This window comes from Parasteatoda tepidariorum, chromosome 11, assembly GCF_982258835.1.
Source record: "Parasteatoda tepidariorum strain Cologne lab strain chromosome 11, Ptep-v5.0, whole genome shotgun sequence".
In the NCBI taxonomy this organism is placed as follows: Eukaryota; Metazoa; Arthropoda; class Arachnida; order Araneae; family Theridiidae; genus Parasteatoda; species Parasteatoda tepidariorum.
In genome coordinates, this window is record NC_141765.1 from 27,781,955 (window position 1) to 27,809,157 (window position 27,203).

The 27,203-nt window shown below is 26.9% G+C and overlaps 1 protein-coding gene across 1 annotated transcript in view; it reads right to left on the minus strand.

The window, feature by feature from the left end:
* LOC107447328 (choline/ethanolamine transporter flvcr2a) overlaps positions 1-27,203 on the minus strand; it is a 126,759-nt gene that overhangs the window by 73,233 nt on the left and 26,323 nt on the right. Inside the window, exon 2 of the mRNA XM_043039068.3 lies at positions 9,046-9,183. Coding sequence (XP_042895002.1) covers positions 9,046-9,183 — 138 coding nt within the window. The remainder of the gene's footprint in view (positions 1-9,045; positions 9,184-27,203) is intronic.

Consider the following 27,203-nt stretch of genomic DNA (forward strand, 5'->3'; position numbering starts at 1 on the left):
GTAGTGAAATTTTATTATGAGTTGTAAATTTTTGGATAATATTTTAATTTCTAACAATAATAATTTCTGAAATGCTGCGTTTTTAAAAATAAAACAACAAGGGTAACATTTGGCAATTTTTTGCATTAGCATCAGTAAGGCTAAAAAAATTGCATTGACATCTCATTTAGTTACTTTACTATAAAATATATCTTCGAACTTACTGGAATTAAAATTTGAATGTTCCGTCCACACTGTTAAAAATTCCAATCTCCGTTGCACCAAAAATTGGTATTCATTTGTTGGCTACATGAAAAGGACCTCAATTTTACCATATTTTGATATTTTCGCTAGCTCCAAATAACAGTAGAAAGCTGCACCAAAAAAAGTGGGGTTTTTTTTGAAAAACAAGACACCTATTTTCATTTCTTTTATAAAAGCAGAGGAAGGGTGCACCATTATTAGTTATATTTAAAGCGCTCAAATGCAGGCGAGGTTGTTGTTGTTTACCGTAGCAAAACTATTTACCCTAAGTACGTTATTTTATGACATACCTCTGGCAATTTTATTCCCCCAACCAAACTTAAAAAGGGAACATTAAAGAGATGAACTTTAATTAATGAAAATAACACATTTACCTACCAAAATGAGTTGGTACTTGAACAGGTCGTCCCGATACACCGAGACCGAGTAGTACAGAAAACATGACGTCGTAAACAAACATCGTTCAGTTTACAGTAACCGTAAGTTTTTAGTCGTTTACCAAATTTCGGTGCAGTCAGTTCCACCATGGAAGTATTTTTCGATCATACTTCACAATTTACGGTGTCATATCTCGCTCATACTTCACAATTTACTTAAATAAAATGATCTTTCATTTAACTAAACTTTGGAATAATTAGGAACTTTGCACCAAATACCGGCTAAAGATTTACCGAGTTTTTTTAACAGTGTAGTAGTTAACTATTATTATCTCTATGTCCCTCTTTTACTCATTTTTTCCACTAACATTTAAGGTTTTAGCAGTTATAGACTGTTTCCAATAGTCAAAACTTTCTTCTAAATTTTATTATTTCATTGACGTTTCTTCTGTCCACAAAAAGTGTTGTTTTTTTTTTCAAATGAAATACAAGTACATCTTTTCTTTACAATTTATCATTGATAATGATTAAAAAAAAGTTTATTTCGGTATGTAATTAGATTAATATAAGTACTAAAAGCCAGTCTACTCATTATTTACTTTTACTATCTATTTTAATGTTTTTTTATTTTTCATCTAAATAATTATTCAGTATAATACAATTGTTTTCTTTAACAATTCTTTGCAATTTTTAGCAATTATGTATAGGTTTTAATAACATTTTAATTCCCATTGGTCAAACCTCCCTTACAACGGGTCAAACCATCCTCTAATATTTCTTTATGAATGTTCTTCATCGAATGTTTCTTTATGATCTTAGAAGGTGAAATCAAATCCTTTTTCTTGATATTTCTTCTATCAAGCAGCATTAACTATCTAATTTTTTGTAAAATTCTAACAATTATACTAACCACATAACCTTTAAAGTATACCACTTTTTCCAAATGGTTGGAAACCTTTTTATCGTTCTATATTTTGCAACATCTACTGTTTTCACACTTTTCCAAAGTACCTTTTATTTTACCTCTATTTATTGATTTGATTTCTAACCCTTTTACTTAACTGTTTTTTCTAACTCTTTGTAGTTTGCTTTGTAATTTCCTTTGGCCTCTCAGTGTTTCCCTCGATATTTCGGCACTGAAGAAAATACCACAACAGAACATAAAATAGAGTATGTCCCATTATCAGGGCCCTATTCAAGTTGTTTAGATTTATACATATATAGCACAAAACTGGCAATGTACAGTCGTTTTTTATTTACTGGACAAATGAAAACAGGAAATCAAACATCTAAGCATGAAGATTTAATCCACATGAAAAGTAACTAATTTACTTTTTACATTATCTATAAGAAATTATTTTCCTGTTTATAAACACTTGTCAATTATTTTTATCCTTAACAAAAGTCTTAAATTAAATAAAGCACATGAGAATAAACACATGAAATGAGATGTGAAGACAATTAATTATAGATAATTTCCTTCACAGTTGTATTTGTTTATAACAGGCTGAGTGATTCGAAAATAATTAATAAAGGTCAAATATTCTTATTTTGATGTGACAGATAATTTTTAATTATACACTCTATAACAAAAAAAATCGACGCACCAAGAAGCAATCATCCGATTGCTTTGAAATTTCGTATGCATGAATGTTTTGGCTCGATCAAGCTGGAATGATGCCGACTGGGGACGTATAGTCTTTAGCGACGAATCCCGCTTCCAACTGTGTCCTGACGATCATCTAAGACGTGTTTGGAGACGCACAGGGCAGAGGGAAAATCCTGCCTTCACTATTGCACGCCACACCGGTCCTCAACAAGGCATTATGGTCTGGGGTGCCATTTCCTTTGACAGTCGGACCCCTTTGGTCGTCATTAGAAGTACACATACTGCACAGAGGTACGTCGACGACATCCTAAGACCTGTTTTGCTACCGTTCCTTTTACAGCGCCCTGGGCTGATTTTTCAGCAGGACAATGCCAGACCACATGAACTGTCTGCAAGCTTGTCAAACTCTCCCTTGGCCTGCCAGATCACCTGATCTCTCTCTCATCGAGCATGTCTGGGATATGATGGGAAGGCGATTGCATCTGGCACGGAATGTTGATGACCTCGTTCGACAATTGGATCGAATTTGGCAGGAAATACCGCAAGAGACCATCCGGGAGCTTTATCGGTCTATGCCACGCCGTGTGGCAGCTTGTATCCAGGCTAGAGGCGGGTCAACACCCTATTGAACTTGTTACTGTAACTCTGCAATAAATTATTCAATTGTTCTGAAATTTTAATCATTTACTATTCTGTGCATTGTCTTCCTATCCACCAATTTTCGTTTCAATCGGACAACTTCTTCTTGGTGCGTCGATTTTTTTGTTATAGAGTGTATTTTAATAGCAATTGCTTAAATAAAAACTCTTATCCATTTAAATGTTTACATAAAGGGGTCACAGTACCCAAAATGACCAAAATGTCGAAAAAAATTTATTGCCTATAATAAAACTTCAAACTATTTCAAATGCACTGAAAAAAAATCATCTCTCTATATACATTTTTAATAAAGTTATGAACGATTTTAGATTGCCCTAATTCAGAAACTTACTCAGCAGACAGACTTTAAAGTGCTTTTTATTATAGATGATAATTTTGTGTTTTAATCTTAATTAAATCCATAAGGAATTTTTTCTATTTAAGATAAAGCCTTAAAGTAAACTTTTTTATCTTAAGTATAATACAATTATTTAAACTGTGCATGGAATAAGCATTGTACGAGGTATTACAATTTTTACAGCATGTTTATATATACCTAACAGGAATTTTTAACATTTTTTTCTACTTTTTTACAAAATAATCCATAAAAAATATTCTAATTGATATATCAACAAATGAATGTACAAAATTGTTAATATGAATATTGTAAGCACTAATAAAAAAAAATTTGTGAAAATCTGTTAAAATAAAAAAAGCCTAAGGATTTAAAATTTTGAATTTTTTCAACAATTTTCAGAATTTTAAAAAAATTAAACAGTTTAATTATTTTTTGAAGATAAATTATTGATTACATTTAAGACACTAACACTAATAACATTTAAGATGAGGCCTTTAAAATTAGGAAAATTACAATGACGAATATCCGCTTGTTTACGCACTTTAACCGCGAAATTTTTAAAGGAAATTTTGATTATTTCAATAGATTTATTTATTTTTTTATAAATTTTAGTTGTTAATCTGTATTCTGATTTTTTCAGTGGTATCATAAAAAACACTTCGATGTTTTCATTACTTATTCATTTTTTTAAATATTTTATCTTTAAAAAAAATCAAATATTTCGTATAGTATTTAAAATGTATACCTTTAAAAAATTATTTCCATTTTCTTTTCTTATGCACACAGTTTCATTTTATACTATATCAAAAGAGTTAAAATTACAAAGTTTTCATTAAAATATTGGTAACATTTTAAATCGATGTTTAAATCTATTTTTAAGTTGAGGAAATAATTGAGGACTACTGGATATGTGATTGAAATTTCGGGGCGTGATTTAATTTAAGTAAAAGTTTGTGATTATTCAGGAAAGCTTATAAATAATAATCAAAAAATTTAAAAATAAAAGAAAGAAGTATCTTTTTTGGCAAACTATGATGAACCTCTGGATTTTTCAACAAAAAAAATATTTTTTCGATAAATATTTGTCAACAACTAACAGTGTGTCTGTGTTCTTAACTAAATTACAAAATAAGATTTGTTTGAATAAGCAATTTATTCGACGAGAATTTGAACCTGAACTCGTTATTATCAAAATAGGAAAGGGATAAAAACACAATTTTGAAAATCTGTCCCCTAATAGTTTAATCCGTAAAACATTAGAAAATTTAATATCATAAGGGTTTTCTTTCAAAACTCTTTCTCCAAAGCAATTTTAAAAAAAACTCGTTTTTGATTTGATTGCCCTTAACTCAAAGTAAAGCTCAAATCTTTAACGGTATGTACAATTTCTTTGTAGGGCCAAGATGGCCTGGTTGGCAGGGCGTTGAACCCATGTCCAATTGGTCGTGAGCTTGATCTCCGCCAGCCGAAAATTCTCCGTGTAGCAAATGGTGACTGGTACACGTTACATCTGTCGGGTCACAAAGTCCTCCATACTCCCATAACAAATCATATATCTCGGGGTACTAAATGGGATTGATCGTTCTCTGGTTAAGGTCAAAATTACGATCTGTGGATGAATGAATGGATATATGAATTGATACATCCTATATATGGGTTCCTATAAAACGGGGTTTGATGTATGTGTGGGGTAGACGTCGAATTCTCAGTCATAAATGGTGCCACTGAAAAGCAAGAAAAAGCTCCTTCTCTTTGCTTTAGTGTCATAGGTCAACAACAACAATCTTATTGTGAAGAAGTGACTGGGTTTTAAAACGAGCAAATATTTAAAATATTATTTAAAAAGGCACTAAGTTCTTGGCGAGATTTTTCGAGAGGAAATGATAAAAATCAATGAATAATTCTCAATTTTATTTTCAAACTTTTATGAGCTTAACAATACAGTGCTGGAGTAACGCTTAAAGTTTCAAAATAAAATAATTTAAAAAATTTTAAGAAAAGCAATTCTTCTACGGTTTTGTACGAAAAAGTAAAAAATATAATTCTAGGTATAATTTATTAGAATGGAGTTGACATAATCACAATTAATTTTCCAGATATTTATTTTATTTAAAGTTTAGCTTAAAATATGTTACTAGAATTAATTACAAATTTCTTAATAAAAGTAGTTGAAAAGTCGTTTTGTTAAAAAAAAAAAAAAGAAAGCCATTTCGTTAAAAATATTAAAAGAAATTCTTGCAACATACATTAAGATAAACTTCAAATAAACGGAACAAAATATCCGAAAAATTTATTTAGTATTTAGTATAGCAATTTACTTAGTATAGCAAGTATTTATCAGCACGATTTATGTAAATTACACCAAATATTTTGTTCTTTTCTTTTTCGCTCAAAATCACAGAAAACTTGCTTTATTTTTGGTTTTTATAAATATTATAATTTAATAATTTTTCATCCTAGGTTTAACTATAAGTCTTTTTAAAAAAAGTTTTCGTAAAAAATCAAACTTCAAGTTTCATATTAAATTTCTTTAAATTTTAGAAGTAACGTACTCGCACGAATCATGATTCAATGACCTGATTTTCATAGCTGGATACTCGATTGTGGCAATACTGAAAAGAAATTAAAGTTGAAGCAAAATCACGAAAACTCAGAGTAAGGCCAAGGTCTTTCTGATAATGACACCATTAAATTACTGTTATTTTATTATTTTTTAGCACGTGATCATTTGATTCTTCAAATAATAAGACAATATCAGAATTCTGATTGCATAACAAGATTGCATCAAGAGCTTTTATGAATTCATTTCTGGAAGGCATTCACGTTTCAAATATTTAAATATAAATTATAAAATTTCATTTTTATGAGTTGAAGAATAATTCTAGAAAATAATAGACTCATTCAAATATGGCTGGATTTCCGGCATTGCATGTACCCATTTTAATTCACAAAAATTAAAGGGAAATTCATCGAAGATAAATTCTAAGTGTTTTACAGTGTTTATGAGATGTTCATAGTTTTCAAAAGAATTTTTGAATTTTTTTTTATTAAACTTAACTTTTTACTATTAGATTAAATATTTTTTAAATTATATATTTAAAAAATATTATACTTCATTTCTTAAAGTTGACGTAAATATTCACCTATTATTAATGCTAAAAAAATCATGTCTTTTAATATAATTTTTTTTTTACAGTTTCTTAAGAAGAAATTACCTAATGCTCTTTTGCTCGAAATTCTATTTAAACAATTAACAGCAAAACACATAAGAGCAAAATATTACAAAAAGCATATCTGTTAATCAGAAATGCTGTAAAATAATATTGTTAAATATAAATTGAAGAAATAAGAACTGAAAATGGAATTTTAAATGGGATTAAAAAAAACTTCATACATTACATTTCATTTTGTGGGTAAACATATAAAGACCACGGGTCATCGTTATTTTCGCGAAAAATGGTCATAAGCATTTTTTCTTTTCTTTGGTCCTCTTATTTCTAAAATGTCTTTATTTAACGCTTAAATGGACAAGTTTCTATTTTATGCAAAATTTTGCACATCAAAATTAAATTATAATGAAATAAACTGGAAATTTACTTAAATAAATCCTGCTTAAAACTTGTTTTGCTGAAAATTTAATAAATTTATAAAATTACGAAACAAAATGCAAAAGACCTAATAACTATCGCAACACAAATTTATGAAAAATTGCAAAAACAATTACTAGTGCAATTGTTTTTATTGAAATATTTGCAAAACAAATTTATTAATCAGCAATTAAACAAATTTACACATTTCTTCTTAATATTGGGGAAAAAAACGTATGTCAGTATATTTTATAAAAATAAAATAAATGAAACTATATTATCAGCAAAATGCATGAGATATGCTGCTATTTATGCTTCGTTTAAAAAGAGAAATTAGGAATATTTAAAAATAATTTATTCCAAATTCATGTCAAAAAATGTATTTCTAAGAGTTTATGATGTTGTTTTAGAGTCGTCTCTAAATAAAGACGCTACGCTTTCTAGAGTTAATGCATTATTCTGAGAGCTTTAGAACATCCTTAAAACCATTTGCTTGCAAGTAATATTAATTTTTTTCGTAAAAAAAGACATCGAGTTCTTGGCGCTAACTCAATTTTCATTATTTGAAGGTGCCAAATAATAAATGAAAAAGTCTCGCTTTTTTCAATTCTAAATTTAAAGAAATAAAAAAACTATTATTTCAAAGTGCCAAATAATGCGAATTTTTTATATATATATATTTTTTTAATATTCTATTCTTTTTTAAGACTTCGATTCCTTTCAGAATAAGGAAAACGTGTTTTCCTTTTTTGGAGGGAGAAAAATGTTTTTCTTCTCAAATTTAAAATATGACATCAACTTACTCAAACATTCTGTCGAATTTATGAAAAATAATAATAGGAAATTTTAAAATAACTATCTATTTACGTTTATTGAAGAGAGTCAAACTGAAATGTATATTTATTCTAATATTAATAAAATAAATACACATTAAAATTCTTTCCCAACATTATGAAGTTCATGCGCAACCTATACAAAATTATTATCTATTACTTTTAAGCTTAACAATGAATTCGCAAACTATTGATCAAAATGACTAATGATTATTTTTTGGTTGAATGCATAAATTATTACATGGATTATAGAAATATGGATTATAAAAATTTGAACAAGAGCAACACAAAACAAAAATTCTCTAATATCTCAGAAAATCTCTTACAGTAAAGAATTTATATATGCTACAAAATAACCACATTGACATAAAGTTTCTGTAACAAAACTGCACAGAAAATCTTCGTACATAACAGTTTTCTTTTTTTTAGTAGGGTAAATACAGTTGAGATCAAAAAATTTGGCGTTGATTATGATTGTCGTGTCAAATCGAGTTATCGAACGCAACGGTGTAGTTTAATGATAATTTGTTGAGGAGACGTGTTGCATGCTTATTTTAGTTAAATTTATAGCCGGAGTTGAAGAAATTCTGAGTTTACGATATCAAAGTTCAACTCAATTGTCTTGTAATTTTGAACCCAACCCAGAAGACAAGGAAACTCCTGGATCAAGCGTTGGGACGATCTAGTCTTCATGATGAACTTTTTGATGGAAGTAACATTAACGTTACATGCTGAAATAAATCATGAGAGCTTCTTGTGGTTAGCCCGATGAGAATGGCATTCTAAACCATGATCCGCCTACCATTGAGGATATTTTTACGTCCGCACCATGGTTGGTGCAAGCCGAGAACAGAATTCGTATCCACCAGTCACCCCTGGGATTAGAACTTGGGTCATCTCATTGGGAGGCGAACGCTCTATCCTCTGAGCTATCGAAATTCTGAATTATATTAATTCCTCATAGTTATCTGAGTAGAGGGTAGCGGAAAAGATTTATTTCAGGAATTAGTCTTTATATGTCTTCTAAATTAATGATTCTTACTTTACACTGTATTTTAAAAATAGCTTTACTGACTCTTACACGTATCTTATCTAACTGTAATTATAAATTTTAGTGTTATTAAACAACAAAAATAATAGCGGTTTCTTTAGACTAAGTCCAAGAACATTGTAGTCCATGAGTTATGCAAGGTGCTTTACTACACCACCTAGGCGTAAAGTAGTTGTCACCTATTTAGGCATTGAGATACATCAAAATTTTTAACAATGTATAAATCTTAAATCAAAACTAATATATTGGCTAATTAGTCATTTTTTTAAAGTTAAAAAAATATTGGACAAAAGAATTTGTTCAAAAAATAAAGCAAAATGTTCTACAGTTTAAATAAAATCTACTTACCGCTAAAGAACGATCTGCAATGCTTCCTGTGAAACTCTTTATATGAATTAGCGTTATGTTTTTCGTAGATGTCTGGACCATTACGATAGGATGCGGGCCATTTTGACAGCTGCAATCATGAAACACTGTTTCCATTTCCTATAAATCAAGAATATTATTGGTGTTGTCTTGATAAGTATGTTCATTCTTCAGAAAATATTTTTTCTGAATTGAGTTACTAACAAAATTAGTTTCTAGTGATGACGGAAGTTCGTTATAAATAAATAAAAAAAACTTCGGCCGCCTGATGACAGCATTTAATGGCAAAAACTCACTTCCACAGGAAAAAGATATTTTATGATCGCTGCAACTTGAAGATTCTAGATATTATTCTTTATTTCTCTTCTTAGTGAATTTATGAGACTAGGCATCATTGATAAAAGAGCAGTGGAGCAAAATTGGAATGTTCGTTAATTAATTTGAAAGCGAAAAAAAATATGGAAGTCGACGTTTGCTTTTTATAATGAATGCAATATATTTCCCTAACCTTTCAGACTTTACCTTAAAAAAACGGATTGTTAAACACCGCTAGATTGGAAAATTTCAACCCAACGATTTTCTTGTTACTGTTTTCTTCGGAAATTCCCTTTTTTCCACAGTTCATTTTTTGCAAATAAAGACAAACATTTCGACCGGAACAGTGACGAGTTATTTCAATTTCGTAAATCCGTAAATGTTTTAATGTACTGTTTGTAAATGATTAAATATTATGATACACAATATTGTCTGAAGTTATTCGAAATACCATATTATTACCCTGAGATTCAAAATGAGCTTTTGAAAGAGACGTTATTTTTGAAAGTGAAAGCTAAAATGTTACCGCAAAAACATTTTTTGACAGGGAAATAGTTCATTTCTAATAAAGTTGAAACAATTTTTTATTTGTTTTCTCACAAGTTCCCCCAGTTTGCCCTGTTCCCACTTTCCCACAGTTTGGTTTGTGTTTTCTATACCAATCAATTGCGTGCGTACGTAACGTACGTATTATTCAAGTCATATAATTGTTATATAGCAAATAGTAAAAAAAGAATAAATTAGGAAATTTCAACAAGATTACGTTGTCACTGTATAACTCTTTGATGCAGATAGGATACCGGTATCCCTTTTATATCTTTTTTCTGACTCTCTAATTGCAAGTAAAACTATATTTTGCCAATGTTTAATTATAAAAACAGTCTCATAGTTACTAAAGATATCGGAAACTTATTATAATTATATTTGCACTAAAATATAAAACCCAAATAAAGTAGTTTGAAAAACAGTTTTTTCATTCATATTCAAATATTTATTAATAATTAATTTTGTAAAATAAAGAAATTTGAAAGATGAATAACTGTTTCTCTTATATCTGAATACTCTCGATATCTCAAAGTTAAGGCGACGATAAAAATTTTCGAGATTACAAGTTCAGAGCTAAATATTTTCTAAAAAGTAGAAAAATATGTTCTAAAATAGTTCTCTAAAATGTAGTCAGGAAACATAAGAACAATTACTAATAATTATGTATGTAATGAGGGTTGACTATAAGTCTAAATACAGCAATGATTATTTTATTTTTTAAAATGGGACAAAAATAATTATACATTAAATAGAAAAGAATTGATTTACAATAACCTTACATTGTGATTTTTCCGAAAAAATTCATTTTCCATTTCGAAAAATATTCGACATAACAAGGCTTTGAGAAGAAACTCTTCGACATGGAATTTAAATTAATATTAGGTGGGTACGTAATGCTAAAGGGAAATTTTTTTTTAAATATAACAGGGTTTTCAAGTTATCAAGTTTGAGAATTCTAGTTCCTGCAAACCAGTGCAAATTTGAAAAATTATTTGGAAGTGAGCCATGTTTGAAAGATTTTACCTTTAACGTAGAAAAAGATACCGTAGTTTCAAGCTGTATTTCATAACCATAAATTATTAAAATTCTAAATATAATGTTTTTCATTTATTTTGACCAAAAATTAATTAAGTAATTAAAAAGGGAGAAAAATAAGTTAAATAAAATTCTGCGTTAAAGGGACAAAACGTCGAGCCCCACAACACTAAAGAAGTACAGCAATATGAAGAGTTTACTGCCTTACGTACCACCTATTTAACTTGAAAAAAAAATGAATTGTGAATAATAATAAAATTAATTTTGTGTCTACATTTAATTATTATTTTTTACAATAGAAAATCTATTTCAGTCAATCTAATGTGCATAAAATTTGGACTAACTTTCTTCTTGGTTTTATTTCTTATAAAATGTAATTATTGGAAGCGGAGTAAGTTCATTTGGAGCTAAAAAAATTTATTTTTGCGATTTTAATAGTAATTACTGCATTTTAAAATTTAATTATATTATAGTGTTAAAAACAACACCCAGATTAATTTATCTTTATCAATATTTTTAAATTCATTCAAACGCTAACCTTTAAAAATCTCAATTACGAAAAACTGGACTAATTTCACTTTCAAAAATAACGGTTAAAGTATTTAATTTATCCCCGCGGTAATGAACACAGTTTTTTGACTCGCAATGATTTTAAACATATTTATGTATTATTGTTTGTTATTACAGAAAAAATAAAAATTTTAATTACGCAAATGAAAAATGTGATTTTTCTTAATATTAACGGAAAACATTTTTTGAAAAAGAATCCCAACAAAATTATTTTCTTGCTTCAATAACTTTTCATTTACTTTTGCAGCAACCTTAGATTTTAACCTTTAATATTATCGCAAATATGATATATATGATCAATACTTATCATTAATATATTTTATGACAGAAAAAAGTGAGCGAAAAACATTTTGTTTTAATTTTAAAAATAACTGGAGCTAAGAAAATATTTCCAGACTAACAGTTTAATCAATAAATAAATATCTACTACTAAGGCTTCAACTAAGCAAATTTTCAAAACAATTTTGTTTAAAATGCTGATTTCATTCCTTTCCTCTATTTTTTTTTAAAAGAATTGAAAAATTTTATGCTTTCACAAATCTCTTATATATTTTTGTCACATGTGTAGCCTAATTTGTGGCTCAAACATATAATATTAATATTAAGGTACTTTCATTCTAGCGTTATTAAAAATATATTTTTTCATTTATTATTCAATTTAGGGCTCGATAAAAATTCAAAAAGAAAATTAAGAAAAAAAAGATGAAAAGATTAAATAAATAGTGATTTTAAATTATTGACCAGTATATTTTAATCCCAATTACAAGAGCATCCTAGACAGAAAGGATACAGGAACAGAGCTTGAATTAAAAAATATATCTTTTCTCACGTAAACAAAATAATGGCTCATATCTCAGGAAGACATCATTGTTAGGTACAAATATAAATTTTATATTCAATAATAATTATTTTCTTAATGAATACTTAATATTTATATATTATATTAAGGTTATTTAACATAAAGAGAGAAATTTAAAACGTTTTTATAACTTAAATCTAAATTAAACATACTTATACTAATTGCAAGTGAAATTGAATACGATAACTTGTTAATATTGGTTATTTTTTGATTCCCCAGTATTGTAGATTTCGCTGTTTAATCGAAATGTTCTGTAATTTAAAAACATTTGATTTCATGTTTTTAAACAGCTATATTTATTCATTATGAAACGTCTGATAAAAGCACGTGATTTTACCAGTCAAAAGTGGATTGAGTTTATGTAGTTATTCAGTTATATTTGATATCCTTGTTGAACAAATATGTTTAATGCTACATTTTTTTGTTTATTTTACCAACCTTTACTTGTCCTATGAAAATTTTTAAAAGCTGTAATTTTTTTTCTATTTGTAATGGGGAAATATTTAATTCACATACCATAAAACAATTAGTAAAGTTCATACAGTTCAAATTTGATTTACAGAGAAGAAATACCTTGAAACGAATGAAGACCTTGATTTATAATTATTTTTTTATACAATTCAACACTATTATGAAAAAGGAATGTATGACAAAGAAATGACGGCTCGTAAAATACACTAAACATTAAACATTGAAACAGTGTATAAAATATTGGTATCAAACAAAACTATAAGTTGTGCATTTTTATCTGTCAACTTGAATGTGTAGTTATTTAATTTTTAGTGACAATATTTGAATAGGAGCCGCGATGGCTCAGCATCCGGCTTGCACCGATCACAGTGCTGACGTGAAATATCCTCAGTGGTAGACGGATCATGGGCTAGAGTCCCCTTGCCGTCAGGCTAACCGTGGGAGATTCTCGTGGTCTTCCTCTCCATGTAACGCAAATGCGGATTAACTCCATCAAAAAGTCCTCTACGAAGGCAAAATTTCTCTCAATACTCGATCCAGGAGTTCCCTTGTCTCCTGGATTGGATTGAAAATTACAAGGCTATGGAGTTGAACATTAGTAGTCGTAAACCCATAAAATTGGGTCGGCTGTTTAATGACGGTTAAAAAATTAAATATGAAATAGTCGAATAGTGTCTAAATTCTTCCAAAAATAAAACGTTTATTAATAGCAAAGACATTGTAACAAACGTATTAGTTTCAAAGAGCAAGAATATCTAGACCTTTTTCTAGTCTAAGGGTTACACTGACTTTCTCATAATATCTCAAGATACCAGACTTATCAGCAATGACCCAATTTATATGGATGAAGGAAGTTGCCTTCCTTGTCCCAGCCTTGGAAAATTAAAAGAATATCGTAATTTCTAACAACATTGATAGGACCATTTTAAATTTAACTAAGGAATATTAATCCGCTTATTTAATACAGTATTTTGATTCACTTGCCCGCTAGTTATATTGTAGTTTAATATAAGAGCAAAATTTTTGTTTTGTTTTCGGAAATAAGCCAGGACAGAGACATCTATGTTGTGAAAGTACATAATTTACTGTAAGTTTCAGAGGGGGGGGGGGAGAGATCTCATATCATTAACTTCATTTAAAACGTTCAACCTCATTATGCACGCCAGTTTTTTAGTATTTCCCAATTGTAATGTCATGTTCTGAATTTGATAATATATTCAAAATAAACTGTGACGGATCACCAAGACTGATTTGGGATACTAGTGGGCCAGTTTCAACCCGCGTACCATAGTTTTGAGACCCCTAGAACCTTCCATTCAAGCAGTCTCAGGTTTAAAACCAAACGTTGACTAGCCTTATATGGTTTTCTAAAAGTTGCTTTTAATACCCGCTATTTAATTTTATGTAGTGTTGGATATTTACGCTATTCTTTAATATCTTGCAAAACATGTAAAATACAAAATCATCATCTAATAAGATTTGGAGAAATATGGCACATGGCATTTTAAATTCTCCAATTATATTTTCTAACAAAATTATACCAATACAATTCAGCAATTAACATTTTTTGAATGCTAATTAAGTATTATGCATTTATCTGCCTTTAGATTTTTATAAATATCTTTGCGTAATTTAATAATTCTTAGTTTCTAGACATTTTCCAAAATGGTTTTCTTCTGTTTAAGTTAAGTATTAATAATAATAAATTTTAAAAAATTAAAAAGTGAACCAGTGTACAGTGTTAAATTATCTGACCAAAATTACTAATTACATTATTTTATTGGTTTATGACATAGGCTCCAAACGTGAGTGCTAGTGTCCCCCTAATCGGCATTGAAGACTTCTAGCTAAGAGATGTTAGGACATTCTAGGGAATATGTAAGAACTTGCATCAAAATTTTCTTTTCAATATCAATTACAATTTAAAAGTAATAGTTTTATTTTGCTTTCTATCGAAAAATCAATACATATTTAACTATGAATACATTAGATGTTATTAAAGCAGTCGTTATATTAACAACTTATTAAGAAAAAAAGAATACCAACCAATTTTATAGTGTAATATTCAACACACCATTTGATGTTCTATACAAAACATTTTAACACTAAAATGTTTGAGACGATTTTTTTTCGTTTCTCAAATCTTTAACTAATCTTATTTAAATTTTTTACAAATTAATTCAACATATTTTCACGTGAGCACAATGTTACAGTAGTTTGGAATTTTTATTACGATTTCATTAAAAGTTAATTTACACTCTTGCAGTGAATAATTTTTTACCATTGCAAAGTAGAGTAACTTATTTCTATATATAATGTAATAATCGTTGTTTACATCATTAAAAAAAAAACTTTAAGACTTACGATTTAATAAAAAAAGTGCTTTCCTTGAAATGTCCTTAAAAAATTACGACTAATTTTAAAACCAGAATTCTCTTTAATAAATTAAAGTCATAGTTAAAAGTGTTTCGTATCGAAAATATTATAGAACTGAAAAGAAATTACTTGTTTAATATATGTTTGTTTTTTCAAGGGAACGTTGAAAAATATTTGCCTTGCAAAGATGGTGGTGATCCAAAAAAGGTTGGTAATCTGTATTCTATATTTTTAAGAAAAAACTCGCAGAAGTTCTAAGAATTACAAAGCAAAATTTTTCCTATTCTAATAACAGATACCTTTATATACCCTTTTTTTTAAATTATAGTGAGGTAGAAGAATACACTATCATCAAACGTTTGACAAGTACGGAAAAAAAACATCGAGAAAACAAAAATCAAAAATTTAAAGCAAAATCTGAGATGGTGAGGGAAGAGACCGCTAAAATCACATTTTCGTTTAACACTAAAGATTTACATTTAAAAATACAAAAAAGACTTTCTGATTTTGCTTTCTTTAAATAACTTTTAGTACATCATAACAAATAAAAATATTGATGAAAATTATTTCCATTAATTAAAAAAAGTGGAGAAAAAACAACAGTAAAAACCTTATAAAAATTTGAAAAAGGCAAAAATTAACTCAAAACTTTATAAGAAGACTTTTTTTTTAAAAAAAAGCGTAAAACTAGCCGAGTGTTAGTTTTAAAACGATTTATTATTTTAACCAATAAACCTTACATTTTTTTATTTATTTAAATATATAAAAATTTTGCCATCATGTTAAACTGTGTAATTTCATAAGCTAAAACCCCAAAATTTGAAGGAAAAAAATGGATTAAAGTTTAGAACTAAGAGTTGATACAAATTTTTATTCAAATTAATAAGTTTTATGCATTTTATAACATGAAAAAATCTAGAGCATGGTCATATATCTAGGGAATATCTATCGTATAGTCAGTTAATGTAGTTCTTTGCTGTATATTGTGAATTAACGCAAACATGTGATTCTTTATTGAATTTGAATACACTTAAACAAAATTTATTTTATTTAATGTTTCCTTGAATTAAAACTAAAATTGGTTTTCTTTCATTTATATCAGATCCCTGAAATGAAATTGTAAGGCTTTATTTGTGTTTGTCCAATTGTAAAACATTTCTTCTCCTTCTTCGTTGGCACTACCGTCCTGGGTACATCTGCTTTAAGGGACGATTTTTCAGTTTTTATCCCAAAAGTGTCATTATACCAAAGAAATTATGGACTATGAAATTCCGTTTTTATTAATCAAAATTTTAAAAAAATTTCACGTTTTTTATTCGCATAAAATTTCACTAATTATTTTTTTACAACAGTAGTAAAAAACTAATAACTTTAAATATTCCTTTAAAGTCACTGCCATAAAGATCAGTGAATAATTAGTCTCTACAGTTAAAATATGAATATTTGTTAAGAATCATTCAACAAATTATGTTAAATATGTTGTTTTAGATATTAAATGAAAAAACGGTTTTTTTCCACCCGGTAAAAACTAATTTTTGCAGTTATAGTGGGTTATAGTATATATTTTGCAGTTATAGTATATATTTGCAACAAAAAAAAGAGAAAAATCTTCGAATTAAAATTTCGAACTAGAATTATACACTTTCCATTCAATTATTTTACTAAATAATTTTGTGAATTAGTTAATCTTTAATAATGATCTACCTCGTGTATTACTTGAGCTCCCTTCGCAGGCCACCAGTTAGGAAATACTACTCTAATCTAGGTTATGCACTAAGATTCACGTCCTAAATGTGCCTTAGTGCCGAAATTACTCTGAAGGATTTCTCCTAAGTATAAGTATTAGGGGATCACCAAACCTCTAAACTTATGAGTAAAGAATGTAACAAAAAGCCTCAAAGCCATATTTTGAATTTAGGTGAAGACGCTAATACTGCATTGCTGTATTTATAACCATCATGCTGTAGGCGTAAATTTTGTGCTACAAATGCTGGAAAAAATATTACGTTTTTGAAAAGTAGGATGGAAATAATGTTCAAATTTAAAGTACGAAAAAATTTGAGTGGTTATAATATATTCAAACTTTAATTATTCTAGTTTATCATATTTTAAATTGTTGTGTGATAAGCTATCATTTTTTTAGAATAAAAATTATCAAAATACTTTTTATAAACCACTATTTTTGTGGCTGTAGTGGTTAAATATGTGGGATAATCGCAAATTCATTTGTAAATGTTTTAAAAAAAAAAAACTGTTTGTGAGAGAAATTTTAACACTTTTAGGACTTATATCCCTCTGAAGACATGCTTCCATCTTCCCTTTTTACTATAACTCTGCTGTACAATTTGAAACAATAGAAATCGTATTTATATTACATTTTTATGTAATATTTTTTCCTATGCTTACATGTATTGTTTGTTATCTTTGTATGCCAATATTTTTTCCTTTATAATTAATGAGAACAAAACAGTTACATATAATCAATGAAAATTTTAAGGTAGCAGACTAGTTTAGAAAACACAACCCTTAAATTTAAACAAAGCATTAAATCACTTCCCGTACTAATTGAACCTGCCATCTTAAATAAAAACGAAAAATAACTTTAAAATTTGTAATTCTGTTTTAACTTCATTTGAAGTTTTGTTTTCATGTAGTGAAGCATGAGGCGTCATCTATGGAGCATCAAATGAAACATAAGTAAATGTTACATTTAAAGTTAATAGAAAAGATTAAAGTAGATTTTACGAAATAACGAACATAATTTTTAAGGTTAAATACACTTGAAGCAATATTACGGCATACCAGAATGCCGTAACGGTTAAAAAAAATGCAGATTTTTGACAAGGCGATAGTAAGTTAAAATTTAAAATTGTGAGTCAGCGGATTTTATTTTGACAGCAATTCTGAAAAAAAATCATACAATCAGAAAAAGAATAACAAATTTTTGTACAAAATAAAAAATTTTAATGAAATAAAACCTGATAAATTATTTAATTGAACTTAGTTTGATAGAAGATTCGCAAAAACGAATTAGTGAAAAAATATTTTGGGCTAAAAACTATACTGTTTGACTATTCGAAATATATTTCTTCCAAATTTCATAACTTATTACTTTATGCATTTATTCGTTATAAAATATAAGAAATATGATCTATATTGCTTCAATGTTCGGAATTAATTAAAAAAAATAATTCAAAATTTAATTGTGTCAAAACATTTAATTTAACTGCTTTTTTGTGTGATTTTTTTTTATTCATTTTTTATTTTAGTTTTCGCTATGGTTTGATTTTTCAACCAAATCTTCACCTTAACTGATATTAAAATTTTGTTATGAAATAAGCTAAGGAATGGGAAAATTAATTAAAAATGTTTGCAAAATATTTCTTTAAATTATATTTTCTAATTTAACGTAATTATTCGCAATTTAAAAATGTTATTAAATAATTTCGTATTGAACAAAGTGCACAATGATAGTTAAAAACATTTTCTCTTCTTTCACTTCCTCGCTGAACTATCGTAAAACTTTAAAATTTGTTAATTCCGAAAAACTTATTTAGCTGATTTTTTCTTTTGATTTTCTTTAAAAGTTTTTTTTAATAATTTTTTCGTCAATAATATTTCTTTTTACCTATTCTTCAATTTAAAAACTAATACGGAAAGAAAAGAGTTAAAATTTTAATGCAAAATAACTAAGGAATGTGATAATTTAGTGCTTCAATGTTTTGAATCTTCTTCAGAATTTCAAGAAGCATTCATTCAAAATTTTACCCTTTTATTATATTTTTACATTTAATGTAATGACTCACAGAATAAAAATTCAATTTTTAAAATTTTTGTTGAACAATGAATAATGAACTTAGATTTTTTATAAAGCAATAGCTATAATTTAAAACTTTTTTTTCTTTATTTAGCAATAATTTAAATATTTTCACTCCTTTGTTCACATATGAAAAGTTTCAAAACGCTTATTTTATTTAATTGAGCTATTTTTCATTAAAAAAAAATTCAATACTTTTTTTTGTTGATTCACGATATCAAAATTTTATTTAAAATTATATTTTGTGTTTTATCAAAAAGCGTCTCAACAATTAAATTGCTTTGCTATTGACCAAACGAACATTTTAAAGTTTGCTTATTCCAAAACAATGAATTCTAACAATATTTGATGACTGTTTGAAACTTTTAATTTAGTTTTTTTTCAATACTACTTTTTATTATTTAGATTTCCAAAAATTATTTTCAAATAAGAATTTGTTATTGAAAGAAAAGAAAGAAAATGTGTAAAATCATCCAGCGATAAAAATTAAATTAAAAATTAATTAATGTTTATTAGACAGAAAAATTATGCTTATTAAAAAGAATTAAAAATGTAGGCTTTGATAGAATTGAAAATAAGAAGAAAAAATTAAAAATTAACGTGAAAAATAAATGTTTATTAAACATTTTCAATGATGGTATATACTCTGCTGTCCTCAGAACGTTAAGATAATACATCCTACAATAGGCAGTTAAAAATTTGGAAAATTATACTCAACACAATTAAAAAAATCTCTATAAATAAATCTACGTTTATTTTATAGAGAAAATTAAAGAAAAACGATGCAGAATACATTAAATTAAGAAAAAAATGAATAATTGAGCATTCTCAAAATTGTAAACCTGAGTTTGTAAATACCCTAGATACCACTTTTTTCGTACCAGTTTTATGCCGTTGAAAATGTACCCTTCCCCCCCCCCCCTTCAGCAGAAGTGTTAAACACATGACTTACTGCCTAGCACATGACATGGTCTAATTGTTTTTAATAAAACCAAGATTTTAAGTTATTTCCTTGAAATTATTTATTTCAAGATCAAAAATAAAACTATAATACATAAAGTGCATTAAATGAAACTATTAAGTGCGTTATTTTTAAATATAAGGGTTAATCATTAATCAGATTTCAGAAAATTACTTTTAAGTAGAAATGATAAGATAGAAAATTGTTGATAAATAGTAATGACGAATCCTGAAATAGAATACTGTCATGCTGAAATATGTATAACATATTTCCTAACATTTAAAAATTAAATAATTATCGTATTTAATCATTTTTCGATAAATAAAAATCATTAATATAACCTGTAATATTTTTACACCGCAACCTTAAATTCATTGCAGAATAAAATCTATTTTTAAAGATTCCCTCTACATCTGCCTAACATGTTAGCATAGAATTCGAAAACCGTTATATGGTTGCTAATGTTCTGAATTCATTAAAATTAGTCATTATTTCTCTAGCTTTCTTTTTCGCCAACACATTTAAATGCGTAAGGCTAAGAAAAAGAGCCTTGGCTATAGATTAAATCAATTAATAGCCAATATATGGATTCCTTAACTTTCCTTGGCGAAAACTATGCTAGCGTACATATGACACTCGTATTTTTTATTTCTTGGTGAACGAGATACCACGTCGGGCTTAGCCCTACAGCCATATCCTCCGGTCCCTTTTCCAAATTTATAATTTGATAATGCATAATTTTTATTAAAAATTAAGACCAATCTATACTGTCAAGCTCCAAAGTAAAGATTAATTTTAATTTTTAATTAAAATATACATTACCAAATTATAAATTTGGAAATTGCCCACAAGGTGTGGTAGTAAGTCTAAGCCCCACAGGAGACGTCTGTAAACCAAGAAAACAAAAATGAGAGTGTCATGTGTACGTTAGCATAGTTTTCGCAGAGGAAAGTTAAGGAATCAATGCATTGGCTATTAATTGATTTAATCTATTGCCAAGGCTCTTTTTCTTAGCCTTGCGCATTCAAATGTGTTGGCGAAAGAGAAAGCGAGAAAAATAATGACGGATTTTAATGAATTCAAAACGTTAAAAACCATATAACGGTTTTCGAATTCTATGCCAATGTGCTAGGCAGATGTATGTAAAAATAGATTTTATTCTGCACTGAATTTAAGGTTGTAGTATAAAAATATTGCGGATTATATTAATGAATATTATTTATTGAAAAAGTATTAAATAAGATAATTATTTTGTTTTTGAATGTTAGGAAATATGTTGTGTATATTTCAGCATATACATCCACTTAACACGAAGAAAATATGAAGTATATTTTTATAAGCCAATACTATGAATTCCCTTTACAAAAAAAAGTATTATTTTTTATTAAAAAAATGCATTTTACATTAAAACTTCTCAAAACAAATATACCTTAGAAAATTTTATTTTGTAGTACAGTAAGTTTTAAAAAGTTATTTCATTTACTAAATATTGATAATAACTTAAATAAGCCCTTGATTGATTTAAAAATTTATTAACTCATTTAAATAATCATTTATATATTTTGTAAATTATAATTAGGTTACTTATCAGGGGATATATTATATTCATGATTTATTGGAAATATTTATGCACATATAAGCAGGAGTGCAGAAATTTCTCATTCCCTAATATTTCCTCAGAACAATTTTTCTTTTTTTTTAATTGAAATTTCCCCAAAAATTTTAATCTTTTTCTTTCAGTATAATAACTTCTTTAAAATATTTTCGGAAAGTAAAGTTTACATAAGAAAAGAAATTTGCTTGATTTTACACAATTCTTGAATAAACTAGAATACGTTAAAAATTATTAAAAATCAAAATGTATTGAAATAGTAATAATTTTCTTAAATTATAGGTTCCACTCATGAACTTAAGAAATTCAGACTAATAAATTCACAATTCGACATTTTATATTTTTTAACAAGGAAGAATTTGCGAAGTGACACATTTTTTTAACAATAAAAATTTTGTAAGAATTTTCTTAGGCCGAAAATTTTCCAAAAAAATCTGCCTAAATTGTGGCATAAAGTAATTAAAATCAATATTTAGATTGATATTAATTAACAGCTCATAGTTATTACTTATAATATATTAAGAGTACCATGTATTTATAAAAACCAATTAATAATTTAATGATTTTGGCTATATTTTTAATAAATGATATATAATGTAAATTACAATTATAATAGTACATAATGCAAGTATTTGCATGATTTGATGTTTAATAAAATGTCTCCAATGTTAATAAAGAAACTTGTCCCAAGGTTTTAAACAGTTTTAATCAGATTTGGACATGTTTTGACGCTTTTCGTCCGGTTTTTGAAACCAAACTGGTTTTTGACGTCACTGATTTTGATCAAAACCGGCTTTTGACTTCAAAAACTAGTTTTTTGACGTTAAAATTTGAAACCTGTAATTAAGATATGCGCATTTATAAAAAAAATTTCTTCTCCCCATTGTTGAAAGTTCTTAATAAATACATTGACAAAATGAAAAAATAATTTTCAAAGACTTTACGTAATCATAATGAAATAACTAGTTTCTGACAAAGAACTCTTTTCTTGATTAAATTAGTCACCATAAGAATAATTTATACACAATTTTAAAGATATTCACTATTAAGTAGCTCTTTCTGTTTTTAAATTAATAATTACTTTATTAAATTATGTAAAAAAATTTAATTCAAAATTATAACTAACTATTATTTAAAAAGGTTATCGAGTGTATTTTTCACATTTAAATATATAAAAGCATATTCAACAAAACATAACAAGATTAATATTATTGATCATACCGAATTTGTAAAGATATGTATAGAATTAAACAAACTAAGAAAGCTCTAATAAATTCATAATACAAATGTAAATTAATGAATCTCCCCTAAAAAAATATTTATATTTGCTTCTTGGTTCAGCATTTCTTTAATGAAATGATTAAAAAATATTTAAGTAATATTGAAATGTAAATTCAAGGAGTATTGAAGCTAAATATTTTGTCAGAAGTATATTATTGCATCGTTCCTACATTCATAATATTTCACACATCTGAAATAATAGAATCTTGATTTCAATTGTTTGTAAATAAAATCATTAAGAGATGAGCTAAATTTTTTAGGATGACAAATTTGAAATTTTTTGCATAACTAAAAACAAGATTTTTAGCTGCATTTAAAATATTTAAAGCCTCTCACTTCATACTTTTTTAAAATCTCTGCCTCTAAATATTACTGAGTTATCTCATAAAACAACTAAAGAGTACTTAAATTTTAAAAGTAATAATACAATAATTAGTAAAAAGTAATAAGCAAAAAAGTCAAAAAGTACGATAAAAGTTTATAAAAATTTTATGCAATTGGTGGATGGTCCCCCAGGTAAAAATATTTCTCTTAAAATTCTCAAATAATAGGGAGATGAAAATTTTGAAGTGATGATACTTTGGGATTCCTGACTACTCTGGGGACCCACATGAAAATACGTAATTAGTGAATGATCCCCAAGTTAAGCTCAAAGATAATGTTACTGATCTATAAATAGAATATCGCGAGAGGACCATTAGCTTGCCAGTGACGAAGACCAATGACGCGTCATCAACGATAAAATTAACAAGAGAAATAAAATTTTCCATGGCTACGAGAGAAAAATTTTTTACAATGTTTAGTTGGTCCCCGTAATCAGCGAAAATTCGAGAGATTTTTCGGTTCGATTTCAGAGGGCGGAAAATGAAACCTAAAATTGAGAATCTCTTGCAAAATGTAGAACCCAAAATAGATTGGGGTTGAATTTGCGAAAATGTTGAATAGAACAAGCACTTTTTGCATAATACATGGCAAAAAATCAGCATGATAAAGAGAAAATCTCATTTTGGAACAAAGGAAATTTAGCACTTTTTCAAAACACCCAATGAAAAAAAGCACCTTTAGGGGCTTTTAAAAAAACGAAAATCGAAAATAAGTTATCGTCTTTTATTTCAGAGGCAAAATTATCTAAAAAATGCAGCATATTTTTTATTTTATTTAAACTTCCACTTCTGAAATAATACACAGCTCTAGACTACCTATGATCAGAATTCTAACTTGAAGTTTTGCGTACGTGACGCAATGTTTCAAAAATTATACTATCACAGCTATCTAGAATCAAATTCAGGAAGATAAAAAGTCATTTTTATAATTTTTTTTTTATCATTATTTAAACCTTATCTACTTCTGAACTATTATGTTTTAGAATGCCTGTGATCATGAATCTAACGTGAATTTTTGCATACCTGACGCAATGTATTGACATTTATGCTACCACGGCAATCTATTATTAAATTCAAAAAGATCAAAAGATATTTTTTTCACTGCATATAAAAATTATCTTCATTATAATAATAGAAAATACTGTTTATGTACAGTTATATTATGCATTAATATTCAATTTTTTATACATCTTATTTAATCTCAGTTATACACTAATTTAATATAAATCAGAATATTAAAAATATTTGACAACTGTATTTGTATAAACCAATAAAATAATAAAATATCTGCATTTAATATTCAGATAAAATAATATTTTCTTGTATACAGCTTAAAAAATTTAAATTTTCAAAGAACCTTATTTAATACTCACTTTTTTTTAAAAAATAAATTGCTTAGTTTTTGAGGAAAACTATCAATATTATTAGCTATTGTAAACAATGTAAACATCATCCAAATATCACAGAGCGACTTTTAAGTATTCGGCCGTATAACATGAAAGTTACTAATTTGATATGCATAGACGTATCCATACAAAACAACAACATCTAGACAATTATGGAAGTTTTAAATAATGAAGATAAAATACAGATACTGAAATTTTTAATTTTCAGAGTTGCAAACACTTATATCAACTTCCAGGATATTGGCATGGTTTCATAAAATAACAAAAGTGAATAATTGTGTGTTTGGATATTTCTGAATTATTAATTTTGTTATACTACCTATAAGTTCCGAATACGAATTATTGTTGGATAACTTACCCCTTATAATAAATTTTAATAACATTTTCTTCCTCATTATGATTTTGTGTAATTGTTGTTTCAATATTCCGTATTTAAGTATTGCTATCTTATTTACAAATTTTAACATCAAAAAAAAATTTCATTTATAAGTTATTCAAAATATCTTTATTGGCTTGAAGTAATTTTAAATTGTTAAATTTAAGTGCGCATAAGGGTTTTTAAAATATATGATTATTATCAGAATATTATATTATCTGTTTAGATTAATAACATTTGTAAATTCGCAACAATCATTTTAAAAATGCACTTAAAATATATAGTATATCAACTTCTGGCAAACAGTGTAAAATCAATTATTTTCATATATTGAAATATCCTTGCAATTCTTGATAATGTTTAAATCAAGATTTTAATTTGAAATATTAATAATGTTAAAATGGCCAATGTAACCACACAAAAAAAATTTAAATTAAAATATATAGGTGTATATTTTTTTAACCCATCATTTTTTTTACCCATTTGCAATGTGGTACTAAGGTTTCGAACATCAAATTAATATAAAGTGTAAAAAATAAACTGCGTTCTTTTTATTCAGATACCAAAATTTGAGTGAAAAAAATTTACCTTGGAAAAATGAAATTTGTATAAGTGGAATGTCTAAAAAAACACCACACGGTCTGTAAATACAAGATACCTTAAGAAGCTTTACATGCAAATTACACCAAGCCAACACTATAATAATTTCTTGTTACGTTTTGAAAAAATTAACTATAATAAAAATACATGAGTTGAAGAGATTTTTCAAATTAACAATGTTTACTTACCGGTTAAATCAGATGCAACATACACTAAAACTCTCACAGCATCTTTAAAACAAAACGCAAGAATAACTGAAAAGATTCCTTCTAATTTACCAAAAATATTTTTTTAGAAAACCAAAGTATATTTCAATCATTCTGTTAAGATATTAAAATAGTTTAACTCAAAAGCTATAAACAAGAGAAAATCTTTAGTATATCATTCAAATATAATATATATATATATATAATATATGGAATATATATACCACTCAAATACCGAATAGAATAATAAAACTCTTAAATGCTATTACTAAGAATAAAAAAAATCTTATAATCACTGAAAACATACATCGTATATTCCATATGTTTAATATTCATTAGTAAAAAAATATTAACTATTGAAATAACACTCGATATTTTTTTAAAATTTTAGAAAATTAATATTTTAATAAGCATTAAATATGAAAGATCATTTTTCATGAACATGATCATGGACAGATAATTTTTTTAACATCACCTTTGACAAGCGTTTTTTTTTAATTTAAATTTATTAAAAACTTTAAATGAATTCTAATTAATTGCAAATCCTTTATCACTGAAATAAAAACATGAACTATATTATTTAAATCCTGAAAAAAAAATTTGTTGAGCTTATGTACACTTTAAAAATTTCAATAAATTATTCAACGGTATCATAATCCTCAAAATTCTTGAAAAGGCTTAATAAAATAAAATACGCCGTTTAATCGGGAAAATTGGATAAATTATTAAATATAAAACAACAGACTGTGAATAAAATTAGAGATTTATTATTTTATTTTTAGCTGCTTAAAAAAAAATTCTTTTGCTAATTTATATGAGTGCTTTCTTTAATTAGTCCCTAAAAATTAAAAGAATGAGTTTTGTAAAAGTTAAACATAAATAATTGTAATTAATACCACAAAAGATACGTAACTGAAGAAAGTTTAAAATATCATGAAAACAACTCCAAAAGCAAAAACGAGAGCTGCTAAATGAAATTTTTTTTGTTAATTTATATGAGTGCGTTTTTTTAATTAATCACTATAAATTTAAGAAATAAATGTTGCAAAAGTTAAATATAAAGAATCCTAATTAGTACCACAAACGATACTTAACTGAAGAAAGTTCATTAAAATTCCATGAAAACAATTCCAAAAGCAAAGGCGAAAGTTTAAAGGGAAAAAAAATTAGTTTCTTCTAATGATGACTCATAAGCACGGGTAGTTTTAGGAAAAATTGAAGCACTGAATTTTCTTTAACGGGTCCCGAGTAAGAGGGGGAAATGTAAAACATCCAAGTAAACGATCATAAACCATTCCAGGGTCAAGGTCTATCCATTTCCAATAA